This window comes from Plutella xylostella, chromosome 24 (assembly GCF_932276165.1).
Source record: "Plutella xylostella chromosome 24, ilPluXylo3.1, whole genome shotgun sequence".
Classification (NCBI taxonomy): Eukaryota; Metazoa; Arthropoda; class Insecta; order Lepidoptera; family Plutellidae; genus Plutella; species Plutella xylostella.
This window is the reverse complement of record NC_064004.1, coordinates 1,048,383-1,065,903: the sequence shown is the minus strand read 5'-3', so window position 1 is coordinate 1,065,903 and position 17,521 is coordinate 1,048,383. Positions and strand designations below refer to the sequence as shown.

General features: G+C 39.7%; 1 protein-coding gene and 1 long non-coding RNA gene across 2 annotated transcripts; both read left to right on the top strand.

Annotated features, from left to right (window-relative positions):
• The first annotated feature begins 591 nt into the window (after nucleotides 1-591).
• On the top strand, nucleotides 592-9,977 carry LOC105396213. Its single transcript, XM_048629715.1, has 10 exons — nucleotides 592-812; nucleotides 1,117-1,214; nucleotides 1,495-1,624; nucleotides 2,150-2,323; nucleotides 6,782-6,986; nucleotides 7,349-7,485; nucleotides 8,008-8,204; nucleotides 8,626-8,765; nucleotides 9,155-9,298; nucleotides 9,840-9,977. The coding sequence occupies exons 1-10, from the start codon at nucleotides 778-780 to the stop codon at nucleotides 9,957-9,959; spliced, it is 1,380 nt and encodes a 459-aa protein (XP_048485672.1). The 5' UTR covers nucleotides 592-777; the 3' UTR covers nucleotides 9,960-9,977.
• A 5,689-nt stretch (nucleotides 9,978-15,666) lies between these two features.
• On the top strand, nucleotides 15,667-16,226 carry LOC125490512. Its single transcript, XR_007267721.1, has 3 exons — nucleotides 15,667-15,870; nucleotides 15,953-16,037; nucleotides 16,129-16,226. It is a non-coding gene; the product is annotated as an uncharacterized LOC125490512 (long non-coding RNA).
• Nucleotides 16,227-17,521: the final 1,295 nt, after the last annotated feature.

Here is a 17,521-nt window from a genome sequence, read left to right as displayed (position 1 = left end):
GTTAGATAACCGACAATGGAGAAATCGGCACTTAGTGTCTCGTATTTGTCACCGACATGCTAAGAAGAAGAATACCTACAAAAATATTATTTTATCTCTTCACAAATTACCTAGTTGGTAGTTATAGCTAAAGTGCACCATTACAACATATTGCTATCACTTGTTTTTCAGGCGGTAGTTTACCATTGAAGTAGGTACCTACCTGTATTCCAGATTCCAGTTTATGTATTTTATCGCGTTCGAGCGATCCCCATCCTCTGCCAATTGATTCATTGCATAAGTTACACTTCTCATGAAAATAATCTAAGTTACTTAACTAATTTATATAAGTACTAGTTACTTTAACTACTAACATGACTAACATCTAGTTACTAACTATCGGTGCAACTACAAAGTTTATTACATGGTTCATTAATCTGGTAGGTGGACCGAGATAAATATACAGGAACAATATTGATTATCAGTGTATACCCACATGTTAATATATTATAATAAATAAGTGCATACGTAGTTAATACCTACGCGGGGATAACAAGACGAGACGCGAAACCAGTTTCATGATAAGGAAAATCCAAATATAAATTATAATATCACCACTACAGGTCAAACTAGCCAGCCATACGTGTTGGCTTGGCTTGGCTTTTTAAAAATCATGGAATAAACAAAGTGATTTGGCTTTTGAAACCACGAAAATATCTTAATTAGTAAAATTATAATAACAAAGGTCGGAGTGTTGAGATCTTGTGAGTGATTGATTAGTGATATCATCTAATAATTATGATGACAATGTTTTCGAAGAAAAATTTGTTTTGGTAAGTCAAAAAGTCGTGTTTTATCGCAGTTAGGTATACCTACATATACCTAGGTGTACCTATTAGAGTTACCCTTCAGCACTTTTAGTGACAAACACTATATCTTACATTATGATTTATAATTAACTATGGATAGACCTAGTTCTAGATAGCCTGCACCATAGGTGCTTCGTTAATTACATGGTCGTGTTTTTTTCGACGTTCAGCACTCTCAGGATTCAGCGGAAGAAGTTTTGCAAATGATACATAAGGCAAGGGCGTGAATGCTTATAAACTGACTTATACCGATACCTATAAATTCCAGGTGCTTCGTAACAGCTCTTCTCAGCTGTACATACCTGGTGTGTAGCCAGAGCTTGGACGATGACTTGGAAAATCTTATCAATGAAATTTTTGCTCAAGGTTGGTTGGTGTTCTAGCTTTAGTTATTACAAATCCGGCAATAACTTTACTTATTTTGGTGTTGGTACTTGTTTCTGTTGCATAGTTAGCGTTATCGGAATCAAACTTATAAAACAAATTGGCTGGTGATGAATCTCAGAATAATAATAGCCTCGCGCTTGGTCTCCAATCTCAGAATAATAACACCGTTTAAATTTTCTAGCCTCATAATAAACATCGCGCTTTCCCTATCTATCGCTGCAGCTTCTATACTTACCTCCCTCTCTCTCTCGATCCACAGACAACAACCAGCCAGACCGTCAATGCAGCCAGATCGAGCAGGAGCTCCGCGGCTGCCACGACTGCTACCCGTGCAACCACTCCGTCATCGCGCACTACGACCGCCGCATGACTGAAGTCCGGCAGATTAGGTAGGTACTAGATTCCCAATAAAATGGTCCACCCTGTACCTCAAAAGCACACGACACAATAAGGAGCACCAAGAATCATTAAATACGTCTTAGTCTACATGAAGGACGCCACATAAACCACAACAACATCCTCAGTTTTATTTCTGAGCATCACCACCATTTTGTTTCTTCAGTTATTATTCTTATCATTTACGTTTTTGCCTAGACTATAAGTACTTGAGTCCTTATTCTGCGTATGCACGAGGCTGTTATTATTCTGAGAGTTGCACGAATGACCTAAAAAATTACTTGTTGCCTCTTGCACCAGGTGCTTATCTTACCCAAGGCCCGGCCCGGTAACTTCTTAGAGGGTTTTTGATTGGGTTTTATGATAGGGTTTACTTGATCAAACTATTTTCTTTTTTTTAACTACCTTCTGGTATCCTATGGTTCCTCTGAAGTGCATTGCACAAGCATCAGTAGGCATAAGACCTTCACCTAAGCTTAAAAAGCCTATTTCAATAATCTTTCCCACCTCTCCAACAGCCTAATCAACGCAGCCTGCGCCCCAACCAAAGTGTGCTGCGTGTCGCAATCGGTGCTAGTCCTGAACCGCATCAGCCCGGACGCGTGCGGGCGCCGCGTGGAGACGGGGCGGCGGCGGAGCAAGCCGCGCTCCATCCTGCATGGAGAGTACCCGTGGCAGGCTCATGTGTTTCAGTACGTATTAACAAGTGTAATTTGGGATAATAAAACGGCAGTATTGATAAAAACCTCGTAAAAACTAAGAAACATCGATGGAAACTGGTTTAATAACCGTTATTACCTACACAAATTACTTACTAACTTTTCCAACAATACATTAGTCATTAGATTAGATTATTTCAAACAAAACGCGGAAAAAACACCGGATGACAACAACTACCTACATAGAGTAACCGGGTTGCGTTGTTACCTCAGAATAATACAGAATGTAACTTACGGGTGTCGTAGCGACTATTAATATGATAATAATTACAATCAGTACGTAGGTGTATGTTAATACATAAGCTACAATAATATAAGAGTGCTGCGTACGTATTGCAATCAGTGCTAGTCCTGAACCGCATCAGCCCGGACGCGTGCGGGCGCCGCGTGGAGACGGGGCGGCGGCGGAGCAAGCCGCGCGCCATCCTGCACGGGGAGTACCCGTGGCAGGCGCATGTGTTTCAGTAAGTTAATAATAAAACGGCAGTCTTGATAAAAACGAAGAAACTGGTTCAATAGGTAGATGCACCATGACAAACTTTTTAAACAATTTTTCAATCTTGTGAAAAATCATAGACTAGATTCTAACAAAACGCGGGAAAAACAACGGATGACAACTACGCAGAGTAACCGGGTTGCGTTCATATAATACAGTTCCTCAGAATAATAACGTATACTTATAAGAGCGCTGAGTGCAATAGTGTCGCAATCAGTGCTAGTCCTGAACCGCATCAGCCCGGACGCGTGCGGGCGCCGCGTGGAGACGGGGCGGCGGCGGAGCAAGCCGCGCGCCATCCTGCACGGGGAGTACCCGTGGCAGGCGCATGTGTTTCAGTACGTATTTACATGTGCAAGTACGAGGGCGATACCGAAATGATCGGGAATAGAAAAAAGTACAAAGATATCATAATATTAGTTATTTACTTTTATTGTTTTTCAAAGTAGTCTCCGTGACATTCAATGCACTTTTTCATTCGATTAAACCAATCATTGAAACAGTAATTCCAGTCTGAAGTGGATACTGTCAAAACAGCTGATTTCTAAGCTTCGCCGCCTCTTCTGGGCCGCTAAACCGTTGACCACGTAGCATATCTTTAATTCTTGGGAATGTAAAATAATCATTGGGGCTCAGATCAGGGCTATATATACGGAGGATGGTCCATCAACTCCACGGTTTCCATATTTAAAAACGTTCTTGTTTTGCGAGTAACCGTCCTTTGTTCTTGTAATGGAATCGTAGCCACATGGCCAGTTTTCGATACAAACGAAGCGACCATTTTTTTCGACACGCTGCGTGAGCGAATAACTTTTGTTGGCTTGACCTCACCTTCGAAGACCCAAACTGCCGATTGATGTTTTCTTTCGGGCTCATATGAATAAATCCACGATTCATCACCAGAGACGATATTGTAGACAGCATTTGAACTGCCTCCATTGAACCGTTGCAGAGCAGATCGACACCAATGGACAACATTTCATTTTCTTTACCCTATATTTTTATTAGTTATTCGGAAAGTTTATACAAAATTTGTGGACCCGTATTTTTTTATTTTGTATATACATAAATTTTTGCATGTTATTTTTAACTTTAAAGTTAATTATTTTAAAACCGGAAGTGACGTCACATATTAGGCTCAATTTTTATTTTTGTCTATTGCCTGAGTCTCGAAAAAAAACATAAATGACACTGACAAGTGACATTTAAACTTTGTTTACATGCCAACCAACAAATGGGTCATTTTCAAATGACCTTGATATTTCTGATGATGGAAAGTAGGTACTTATCATGTAAAAAAATAAGCAGAAGCATTTTTTCAGCTGTGTAGGCGGTGGCATGCTCTGGGACATATTTATTTATTTATTTATTTATTTATTCAAAAAGGAACACCAGCAGCTTAAACAACTTACATTAATAAATCATTTCTTAAAATCATATTATATAGAGGTCATCTCTTAATAATAAATAAAAAAATATTCAGAAAGTGTCAGAACAGAATTAGTGAAAATGACCCAAATAAACAACAACGTCATGATAAAACGTCAACGTCAATCAAAAATGAAAGTGACAGTTACTTTGTTTTTAAATCTATAGGCTTTGATCATCAAAATGCATCGCACCTGATGCATGACGTCATCAGCACTTTTTTACTATTTTATGATTTTCTCGAAAATGATACATCCAAAAAATACAAAAACATTTTTTTTGTGGCCTTTAGAGCTAAATCTCGAAATGGTTTTCGATTTATAGCAGCTTTAGTTTTTTGAAATGTTGTCCATTAACACGAGCCGACTTTTGTTCCTCGGTCAAACGGTGGGGCACCCAGCGCGAAACTAACTTCTTGACACCCAGTTCTTCATGTAAAATGGTTTGAATGGCTGTCATACCAATGCTGAGAGAAGCCCGAATCTGCTCGTATGTCACATGTCTATCTTCTTTTATTAACTGGCGTACAGCATCGATGTTATCTTGTGTTACCCAATGATTTCAAAAGGAAGGATACGCCCGTCAGAACGTTTTGTCAAAAGAAAATGGCACCCGCGCGCTGGCCCTAAATTCATACAAATTATGACAGATTTATGAGGTTTTAGGGCCAACGCGAGGGTGTCATTTTCTAGAGCGGTTGGGCCTGTCCTTACGCTAGTAATATATAAGTCAATGGTGTTACCGCTGTTTTTGGCCGACCAGTAGAAGGGACTGTGGTAAGAGAGGAACGTCCACGGCGAAACTCAGAATACCAACGATATATAGTCGTTTTACTTGGTGCTTCAAGTTTATAAATAGAAACAAGCTCGGCGAGACATTGTTCTTGAGATAAACCTCGACGAAAGTTGTGAAAAATTATTGCACGGAAATGTTCCCGCGTAAGCTCCATTTTTTACACCGACTTGTCAAATTCAAATGGTCAATAATTACTCTTTTTTTTTTACTTTTTTTTTAATTCGAAAATGGAATTATGTTTGAAAAAACACTACATTTGATACACCAAAAAGGTTTCACTCTAATTTATTCCTAAGTATTCTATTCCCGATCTTTTCGGTGTAGCCCTCGTACCTACCTAACTACATTAATCAGCCAACATATACTCATTGCTCATGAGTGTACAGTGAAACTATTAATTCATGAAATTAATGTTTGAGGAACTAAAATTTTCAGGAGCCTGGCACCATTAGAAAAGAAACATAAAAGTCATAATCTTGATAACAATTGTTTATGGCTATTGGTGGTTGGCTGTTATTTGAATTTTCTTATTAATTATAAGACTAATCTAGATAAAAGCAACCATTTAGGTACCCATGGTTGCTATTAGGAAGATGAAGAAAAATATTCGGAGTCAAGCTAGGGAAGTTATTTATCGAGTTTTTATACAATGTTTAGCGGAACATCAAGCTGGACACATTTTGTCGAATTTGGAGGATGTTTACGCTCGTACAGCGTCTATGTCGGGTATGTAACATTGTACAAATTGTAATAATTCATATTTTATTAGTACCAACGCTTCATTTATCGATAAACCTAGGTTTTAACCTTCATTTATCGATAAACCTAGCCCAAGTCGAACATTGTTTACATATCACTGTTTGAAGGTTTGATCTGGTTTAAGTTCAATTAAACTATAATACTTTGATACTTGAAGTTATATTTTTTGTTTTCTTACTAAATTCACATTTTGTAACTCTGTTTCTCTTAACATAAGGTTAGTTTCAAATAAGCATGTTTTATTTTATTTTATAGGGGTATCGGACAGTACCGTCCGGCGTATTGCAAAAGAGGGCTCTAATATTGGAACATTTCTAACTCCTGGAAGAAACAGAACTGGCCGTCCGAAAAGAGAAATTGATGAGTTTACTGTGTGCCCTTTGTCAACAGATCCAGTTTTTTTATACAGTTGTAATGACGTTATCTAAATAAATATGTATTGGTTTCACTATTGGCCTTGATATTAACTCCTTCTAGCTAGAATAAGTGCTTTTTTGTGGGTGGTAAGTAGGTAGTTTTTAAAATACAGAAATGGGTAAGTAGGTAGTTCACAGGCACAATTTCAAGTATCAAAGTCGGTTTTGTTTCACTATATACGGATGCTACATGAAAGATAGCTGCGCCCTCATTTATTTTCAGGACTTTATAGTTTCACTGTATGATGGCTGATTAATGTAGTTAGGTACCTAGGTACTAAGTAGGTAATAAGTTACAAAATGCCCCAGTTTGATCGTAAACCTATCTAGTTAGTTACATGTAAATGTGAACTTCATCATCATCCAACACGCTTTACCAGACACAATACCTCTTTCTCTAAGAGCCACATCCTTTGATCGCTACTTACCCCATCCATCTTAACCACTATAATATCAAATCTCAAACCAAAAACCTCCTGAAACCACAGCATCTACTTCAAAATAAATCTCAAACCAAACCCCCTCCCAAACCCACAGAAAGAAAAACCGCGACACCAAATTCCTCTGCGCAGCGACCCTGATAGACGCGGACGCGCGCGCCCTAATCACCAGCGCGGGCTGCGTGCGCGGCGCCTCCGCCGACAGCCTGTACGTGACGTGGGACGTGCCCGCCGACGCGCGGGGCAAGATGGCGGTAGTGGAGAAGGTGGTTTTGCATGAGGAGTATAGACCAGGTGAGGAAGCTACAGATTATTGAATTATTTATTACATCTACTTCGAACAGTAGTTAAAAATACCAATGGATCAGGAAAACAGAAGATTGTGCATCGGCTTGATTAAGATACTTACGGAAATGTCATAAAACAGTATGCTACGTGCCAATTTCTCCATAGTCGGTTAGAGCATAGTTAACCAGGGAGTAGTGGTTGACTTTTGACACATCTGTCATGAATTTTATATGAAGATGACGTTTAATTTATAAATCAATCCCTGTCGGTTAGATAACCAACTATGGTGAAATTGGCACTAACTTAACTAAGTAGTTAATCAAAGAATGCACAACAAGAGGAGCAGCCAAGTTCCTCTGCGCCGCTCTGCTCATAGACGCGGGCGCGCGCCCTGGTCGCCAGCGCGGGCTGCGTGCGCGGCGCCTCCGCCGACAGCCTGTACGTGACGTGGGACGTGCCCGCCGACGCAAGGGGCAAGATGGCGGTAGTGGAGAAGGTGGTTTTGCATGAGGGGTATAAAGCAGGTAAGTTTAGCTCAGTATGAGTGAATTCTACGAATACCACTAGGTAATGGATAAGGAAAACAGAGGATCTCCTTGATTAAGCTACTGGAATGTCGACAGGCGGATGTCTTTGAACAGTAGATACAAACGTAATTTTTTAAGGAAATCAGAAGATTGTGCATCGGCTTGATTAAGATACTTACGGAAATGTCATAAAACAGTATGCTTCGTGCCAATTTCTCCATAGTCGGTTAGAGCATAACAAGGGAGCAGTGTTTGACTTTTGACACATCTATCATGAATTTTATATAGAGATGACGTATAATTTATTAAATCAAACCCTGTCGGTTAGATAACCGACTATGGAGAAATTGACATAAGAGCCAATTTCTCCATAGTCGGTTAGAGCATAACCTGTCATCTGTCATGAATTTGATATGGAGATGACGTATAATTTATAAGTCAATCCCGGTCGGTTAGATAACCGACTATGCCGAAATTGGCATTTAACTAAGTAACTAGTTAATCGAAGGATGCACAACAAGAGGAACACGCAAGTTCCTCTGCTCCGCTCTGCTCATAGACGCGGGCGCGCCCTGGTCGCCAGCGCGGGCTGCGTGCGCGGCGCCTCCGCCGACAGCCTGTACGTGACGTGGGACGTGCCCGCCGACGCGCGGGGCAAGATGGCGGTAGTGGAGAAGGTGGTTATGCATGAGGGGTATAAACCAGGTAAGTAAGGCGGCTTGGGCTTTAAGGGAGATGCGGGAAGTTGGAATGAATGCGTGGTCCGATGCAAAGCTGGCTGTTGACTGGGATGGAAAACTTTTGGGTCTGTCTGCCCACTGCCCCACCTGGGGGACATATTATGGGGGGATACCAAGAAGAAGAAAAAGTAAGGCAGCTAAGTAGAGAGGTCGTGATCATCTTCATCCATAGGGTGCACGAAATGTGCCGGGGTGGCTAGTGACGTATCAACTGTCCTTTACATAGTTACGTCGAGTTAACCCTGGGTAGTCAGGGAATGACGCTATTCTATTATAGCTATTCTGTTCTGACCTTTCTTCTTCAGAAGAAGAGATTATCTACATAACTATCGGTATTCTGTAACTCCAAACCCACACCTACTCAACCCCAACCCCTTCCCTTCCAGACACGAAGCACAACGACATAGCGGTCATCAAACTACGCTCCGTGTCTGACATACCTGAGTACGCGGCGCCCATCTGTCTGCCGACCGCGGCCCCGCCCAACGGCATCGCCTGCGCCACCGTCGCCACTAATGATTATAGGGTAGGTTTACTAAATATTAGTTTAATAATACCTAGTTAAGAATTTATAGGACAAGGAAGGAACGCATCAAAAAGAAAAAAAACAGTTGACGCGGTTTGAGGCAATTTCAAATACGCAGCAGCCAAATGTTGGAATCATCTCCATCCATCCTTCTTTTAACCCTTACGCTAATGATTCATGTTTTATTGGGTATTTGTTTAAAGACAATAATATTTGTACTCGGGTCTTGGGTTTTGATATTTATATTTAATATGTATCTATCTATGTATTTATGTAGATAATTATAACACAGGCTCTGCCTAGCTTGGGGTCGGATGGCCGTGTGTGAGATGTCCCCACATATTATATTATTATTATTGGGTGTTGACGAATCTCTCTCAAATCCACAGATAAACACGTTCATCCCGCAGCGCAAGGTCTGCACGACGGGGAAGGGCGTCCCACTGGACAGCTCCCAGATCTGCGCGTCCACCGTGGGAGGCGGGGACTACTTCCCGAGGCAAGGGGCAGCGTTGATGTGCCAGCCGCCAAGGGTATGAGAAACTTATGTTTACCCTGTCATACACTCACGGGCTATGAAAAGTTCCACTTACAAAATATACCGACGCCAAATATTTAAAAAAACTTTAAAGTAGTTACTTAAAGAGCACAATATTTGGGTAAGTACGGTCGCCTGCGCCTAAAAGTATAAGTACAGGCGGATTTTTAAAATAGCGATCTCAACCTCACATGCTGCTCAAGCACATCCACATAAGCACCTCTGCTACACACATCACTCCCCGGATTTATAACAAAACTCAGGATGTAGCTTGTCCCTTCATCATCAGGGATCGCTATTTTTTTAAACTCCGCCTGTATACTTTTAGGCGCAGGCGACCGTACATAGTAACGTTTTTACTAATGTAATATTCTGATGCGCTATTAAATGTAGGTAGGTACTTCAATATTGGAGACGGCGATCATATAGTCAGTACAGTATAGGTGCTATTGTCACTGGAACTTTTTTATTGCTCGCGAGTGTAGGTATATTGTGTCCGTTTTTAACATCGCTCATTATAATCCTCTCTATTCCAGAGCGACAACGACGAAGCAGTCTACGTTCTCTACGGAATAGCTTCGTTCTCTGTGAACGACTCCCTCTCCATCTACACCAACGTGGCCGAGTTCCTGCAGTGGCTCGCGAAACACATCTAAACATGGCCATCTATAAATAATACTAGGACTAGATGGAGTGTCAGTGCAAAAGTAAGGGCTCCCGCACACAGGCCACCGGCCACAACCACAAAACGCCGCCACTGGCATTTTTTCTGTAATTTTTGTACATTTTATATGGACTCCGACTCGCCGCACACGGTTGGCGCCGGTGGCGGCCACACACTACAAATCGTTTCTCTACAAAAGCTTCTCGTGGCAACGTTTGTGGCTGTGACCGGTGGCCCGTGTGCGGCGACACTAAGGAACAAGTAGTCAAAAGTAAGCTTTGTCCGCGACTCTGAAAACGGTTAACGTCGCAGTGCTATAACATTCTGTTATTCAAAGTGCCATATTGTATTAGTTTGACAGCTGATGCACATAACTTAACCAAGTCGAACATAAAAGTCCATACTGTGTACCTACCTTAGGCAGCGTTCCCACTACGCCGGACCGGCAGATCTGCCGAAAACCGGACACCGGACAGAGTGTTCACATTACATCGGATCCCGGAAGAAATTTAGACAGTCCTCAGTTGAATTTGGACCTGCGCGCACAATGGACGACGAAATTGTTGTGTTGTGGTGGTATCCAGGGTGTCCACTCAGAATGCTCCAAAAAATTCCCTGACTTTTCCCTGACTTTCCCTGACCGTTTCAAAAAAATTCCCTGACCGAAGATCAAAATATAAACCTAATTTAGGTAATTTGAACACGAAAGCTTGATTTCAAAGTTTTGTGTTCATTTGTTTGACACTAATTCAAACTTGACTGCGTAAAATATTTATACAGGGTCCCCAAAAATTGAATATTAAGAGGGAAGTACTTACAGCACTTGCTCGTCCATACAAAAAGAGAAAACGTTGGTCTACTTCTAAATATTATCCAATCTCCATGAATTTTTAGGATATTGGCGACACAATAAATAATTTATAGTTTTTCCATTTCTCTAAATTTGCTATACAGGGTGTTGCAAAAAGGGTATACTAAGCCGAATGCTACATGTGCAGCATGGTATATCTAAGCCTGAAACTGAAATCAGAATTAGAAAATTCGCGAAAAAAAATTTTCATTTTCCATAGAAACTTTGTTGGTCACGTGACTTTTTACTATGGGAAAATAATATTTTTTTTCGCGAAAATCCAAAATCTGATTTCAGATTCGGGCTTAGATATACCATGCTGCACATGTAGGTTTCGGCTTAGTATACCCTTTTTGCAACACCCTGTAGATTCAAACTTATAGACACCTCAAGTAACGCAATTATTGTGATCAAAACTGTGCCGAATGACGCAATTCAAACTTATAGACACCTCAAGTAACGCAATTATTGTGATCAAAACTGTGCCGAATGATGCAATTGTTGAATAAAAACAATGTTTTTTTTTAATGATACTCTAGAATATATTATGCTGAAGCGATTTACATCAAAATCAAAAAGATTTGTTGATATTTACTTGGTGAATAACGATTTCTCCCGAAAATTTATCAAGAAAAGTACCTATGTCATTCACGAGCTGCATTTATCTCTATAGCACCCGAGCTCCGGGGCATGAGTGCACAAACGATAGCAAATATTTTCCTCATTACCAATTTCTCGAGGTTCCCTCTTAAGCCTTAGGAGTAAATTCTGAATAACTTTCTTTAAAAAAAACCTAAAAAAACGCATCCGCCTTGCAGCTTGCAGCAAGTTGCTATAATTTGAATTAAATTAAAATTTGACAGATTACCATCGAAGTAGATATTGAAACCGAAATTGAAACAGATTTTTTTTTGTTGTATGGCACTCTCCTGACAAAGTTGTTAGTTGTGTAAGTATTTTTTTATGAAAGATTAAACATGCAGTAGAATAAAATTCGTTTTGCTCTGCTAATTTAAAAAAAATAAGTTATAGATTAATAGATGCTACGCGGAGGCAGCGTATGCGGTCTCGCTGAGGTATAAAATAATTAGCAAATTGAGAACCTCCTCCTTTTTTCAAAGTCAGTTAATGAGCGCGGCTGCAGCGCGTCTGCACCAACAAAATCATGTTATTTTTTATCACGAACTTCTAAAAGTCTTTAAATTAAATTTGTTTTGAATGTTGAGATGAGTCACCCTCTTTTGCATCAACCTGTATATACGGGACATAATTTTACCAGCTGAGTCTGGAGTCTAGCTAATCTTTTAGAATTCCTACTATTTTAATCACGATATAAATTTACCCCCTTATTCATAAAAATGTTACTAGACGCTTTAGCTATTGAACTGTTCTATCACTCTCTGACAGAGAACAATTTGTTGTTTGACAGAGAGGGACAAAACCACAAAACAGTTCAATAGCTAAAGCGTCCAGTAACGTTTTTATGAATAAGGGAAAGTTTATTAAAAAAACTTAATTAGTAAGGATCAGTCAAAAATATTCCAAATCTAAACGAGATTTTATTTTATGACTTATTTATTTCACGTAAAAAAGAAGTATTTTACTAGTAAGGAAAAGTACTAAAATTATGCTAGGAAAGGGTCATTTTTCCCTGACTTTCCAGGTGGCCCATCAATTTCACTGACTTTCCATGACCACCTAGAGCTTCCCTGACTTTTCCCTGACTTTCCCTGACTTTCCAGATAGTGGACACCCTGGTATCTTAATAGAAGGCAAAATAAAAGAAAACATTGGGTACACCCTATTTTACGGGAAAGATTTTCCATTCTTTTCATTTTACATCCAGGGGCGAGGGGAGCACGAGCGGGGCGAGCGGGGGACAGATACCGGCACAAACTCGTTCACATTACTCCGGGCCCGGTCGTTCTACCGGCAATTCCTAGTGACAAAACGTTCGGTAGAAATGCCGGGCTCGGCAAAAATGCCGGACCCGGGATAATGTGAATAGCTTCATATAAATTGTACAGCCACTAGCTCTTCCGGCAGATTTACCGGCGCGGCAGATCTGCCGGTCCGGCGTAGTGGGAACGCTGCCTTATAACTCAATATAAACCTTTGCGAGAAAAATAAAAACCAAAGTCTTTCATTTAAAATATTCGTTTTTATTAATTTTGTACGCTTCGCGTCGATTACAACATCTGAATGTACAAGAATCGGGAGAAACAAAAGAAAATTAAGATTAACAGTATTTCCTTCACATAACATAGTTATCCTGGGACCAAAATTATCAAAAATTCGATAGCGCTATTGCATTTACACATACGAAAATGCCAGACCGATCATGCTATCATGTAAATGTCGCTTTACAGACCCCTTAGCATGAATTTTCATCGTGAACGAGACGTGAAATTACTCGATGAATTTTGTAGGGAAATTTTAGTTCTGTTTCCCACCGCCAGGGGCGCTGTTCATATTTTCATACAAAATTACTCGATGAACTCTATATTACGTTCACGATGAAAATTCGTGCTAAGGGTGATCTGATTAGCCAATCCTGTGCCGTTTTTAGCCCAATTTTATGATTTCCAATATTGTGTATCTAACATCTTTTTAAGCATTTATAATCTATCTATTATTTAATTTTATTACCATCCCTTGTCAAAATTACACTTTATACAGATTTAATGCTCTTTGCAAATAAAAGGAGAAAATGTGATCTGTATTACACTTGCAAATAAAGTCTGCCATTTTTTCTTATTTGAGAGGGTTACACATTTATAGATCGTTAAATTTTCACCTCTCGATAGTGCCAATATCTCCATAGTCGGTTAGTGCATCTGTCATGTTAACACATCTGTCATGAATTTTATATTTAGATGACGTTTAATTTATAAATCAATCCCTGTCGGTTAGATAACCGTCTGGTTAGATAACCGACTATGGAGAAATTGGCACTTAGACATTTATAGATCGTTAAATTTTCAATTGGATTGGTTTACTGAATCATATTTTTTTGTTGAAGGAAAAATTACTTCGGTTAATGCATATTTACTTAATCAAAACTTTTATTTCCCGTCTGGTTAAGCATTCATTACTATTTACCCTAATCAAGAATACATTATTAAGAGCGCATTTTCGTCAACGCCCGCAAAACTGAGAAATCTGTAGTTTTCGGGTGCAGTTTACGATTGAATCCGTTGAATTATGTCCACTAGTTTAGGTACCTACAGATAGCCTAAGCCTTTGACTACTGAAAACTGCTTTTTTAATTGGAGAAATCACTGTTTTTTATACAGTAAAAGCAAATTTCCTTACCCTCCTCTCGTGAAAACAATGAAAACAGGGTGTGTTTAGGTGCGCAAATCTCAGATATTATAAGATTTTAGTGTTTATAAAAAATATGTTCTTATAATTGATATACTCTATTTTGCGAAACTTATTTCTATAGGTCCGAAATCCTATACAAAACTAAGAAAATAAATAAACTGTTCTCTTAAAAAAAAACACGATTTTCGTGGTCTTCGTAATTCTTTAGTGGCAAGTAATAGGGTTCATTTTTCAACTGTCTTATCCCGTACTGTTACCATGAATTTTCAAAAATCAAATCAGTCTGCGCCACGGCGCCTTTGTGGGTGGACCTGTGTCGGTTTTTCTCCGCCGCTCAAAGTGAAAACATCGCTGTACAGATACGAATAGTTATTTCCTTGCTCTTGAGACTTGAATCTTCATTGATTACGAAAAATGTACCTATTTCCGTACTTTTTTTACCCGACTCGATATTGTTGTATTTTTATTTTACTGACCAGATGATGGATTTCGGAGACTGCTACTGGAACTCATAGGCGGGTAGACGTAGATATGTCGTGTTTGGGCTCGTAGTGTTTCTTGTGATGAGTACTTCCCACCGGACTGACTGAACTGACCTGATGATGAACTCCGGAGACTGCTACTGGAACTCATAGGCGGGTAGACGTAGATATGTCGTGTTTGGGCTCGTAGTGTTTCTTGTGATGAGTACTTCCCACCGGACTGACTGAACTGACCTGATGATGAACTCCGGAGACTGCTACTGGAACTCATAGGCGGGTAGACGTAGATGTGTCGTGTTTGGGCTCGTAGTGTTTCTTGTGATGAGTACTTCCCACCGGACTGACTGAACTGACCTGATGATGAACTCCGGAGACTGCTACTGGAACTCATAGGCGGGTAGACGTAGATATGTCGTGTTTTGGCTCGTAGTGTTTCTTGTGATGAGTACTTCCCACCGGACTGACTGAACTGACCTGATGATGAACTCCGGAGACTGCTACTGGAACTCATAGGCGGGTAGACGTAGATATGTCGTGTTTGGGCTCGTAGTGTTTCTTGTGATGAGTACTTCCCACCGGACTGACTGAACTGACCTGATGATGAACTCCGGAGACTGCTACTGGAACTCATAGGCGGGTAGACGTAGATATGTCGTGTTTGGGCTCGTAGTGTTTCTTGTGATGAGTACTTCCCACCGGACTGACTGAACTGACCTGATGATGAACTCCGGAGACTGCTACTGGAACTCATAGGTGGGTAGACATAGATATGTCGTGTTTGGGCTCGTAGTGTTTCTTGTGATGAGTACTTCCCACCGGACTGACTGAACTGACCTGATGATGGAATCCGGAGACTGCTACTGGAACTCATAGGCGGGTAGACGTAGATATGTCGTGTTTGGGCTCGTAGTGTTTCTTGTGATGAGTACTTCCCACCGGACTGACTGAACTGACCTGATGATGAACTCCGGAGACTGCTACTGGAACTCATAGGTGGGTAGACGTAGATATGTCGTGTTTGGGCTCGTAGTGTTTCTTGTGATCAGTACTTCCCACCGGACTGACTGAACTGACATGATGATGGACTTCGGAGACTGCTACTAGCTGGAACCCTTCTTGCTTTTTGACATTTTCTTTACTAATATTTTTTTTTTGTTTAAGATGGGAGTGGGACGGTATAAGAAGTTTGGAGTAACTCGAAAAATGATTAATGCAAATAGACGTAATGCGCAAATACGTAGAACGTACGTGTCGATTCACTAGTATACCACATAGGCATATTTACTTGTATTTATATCAAAACTAATAGTCATTTTCATGTTTCAGGGTCATAATCGCGAGTAACCAAAAAAACACCCAGTCTGATGAAATAGATATTCAGGAACAACTTTGTTTATCTGGAGACACTAACGTATATTACTATATTTTAATTAAAATACCTACTTACCAACGTTTTAATATTTTCTGTAGCATTAAATTTAATATTCTTTGTACTCTTTCAGAATTTCGACGAAAAAGAGAACAACCAAGAAACAAATAAAATAAAACCTCCGGATGAACCTTGTTCATCTAAAGTTAGCTATCTTATGTAAATATATTTATGTAACTATTTTTAAAACTGAATAAGCCCAATCTCGATGTTCTTAGACGACCGAATGGCGTAGTGGTTAGTGACCCTGACTACTGAGCCGATGGTCCCGGGTTCGATTCCCGGCTGAGGCAGATATTTGTTTAAACACAGATATTTGCTCTCGGGTCTTGGATGTGCCCGTAAAATGGCAATAGGCCCGCCCCCTATTACATTGGGACTAACATATTGATTTTTGATTTTTTTTTTTTTTTGATTTTCAAAGTTCTTTATTGACATATAAGCAGTACAACTTAAAACCTAGTGTACATATTTATCCTAGGATTAAGTACCATAATGGTTAATGTTTTTAAGCACCAAGGCTTTTTAAAACTTTTAGAATCACTATAAAATTATATAAAAAACCTAACTTACGTTATGAGAATCGGTGTACATTCAATGCATTAGGTTGGTACACTATGATTACAACTATGCATACTTTGATAGTGCGCATTTGATGACAAAAACACGACACTTACACATTTAAACGGTACAATTTACAATAACAAGTATTAACACACAATACAATAAATTCAATTTTAGTTATTATATTCTACCAAAAGTGGGTAGATTTAAGTCTCAACAGTACGGCGGCAAGCAGTTGGAGTGATGACGTCATGCAACACATAGTGATGGGGTAGTCTTGTCGTATATCGATATCGATTATTTGGGATCGGGCGGGACTTACCTATATTTGAAATAAGTAGATTGGAATGGATTGGGTTGGTAAACAGATAAAACTTTTTACACATTTTTATGATGAAGTTAAGTAGGGATGGTAATTTTATTTTATCTTGTAATTTTGTTAAATTGGTCTTAAATGGAGTATTGAAAGCTATTTTTAAAGCGCGATTTTGGAGGACTTGTAGTTTCAAGTGGTTAGATTTTGATGTATTGCTCCAAACGGGACATCCATAAGTAAGGCATGGTCTGATTAGAGAGGTGTAAAGCAGTAATTTAGTTTGACTACTTAAATTAGATTTTCTGTTAAGAATTGTACTAAGGGCATTAAAGGCTTTCATACATTTTAACCTCAAGTACGACACGTGTTCGTTCCAATTTAATTTATGATCCATTATTAGCCCCAAATATTTCACAGATTTACTCCACGCTATTGAATGGCCGTTTATCTTTAAGGTTCTCAGCGGTTGTGTTCTTTTACGAGTGAACAAGATGGCTTCAGTTTTAGAACTGTTTAGTTTCAATTTCCACTTATTGAAATATTCAAACAGTTTTTCAATTGCCAACTGTAGCCGATCTATTATTAG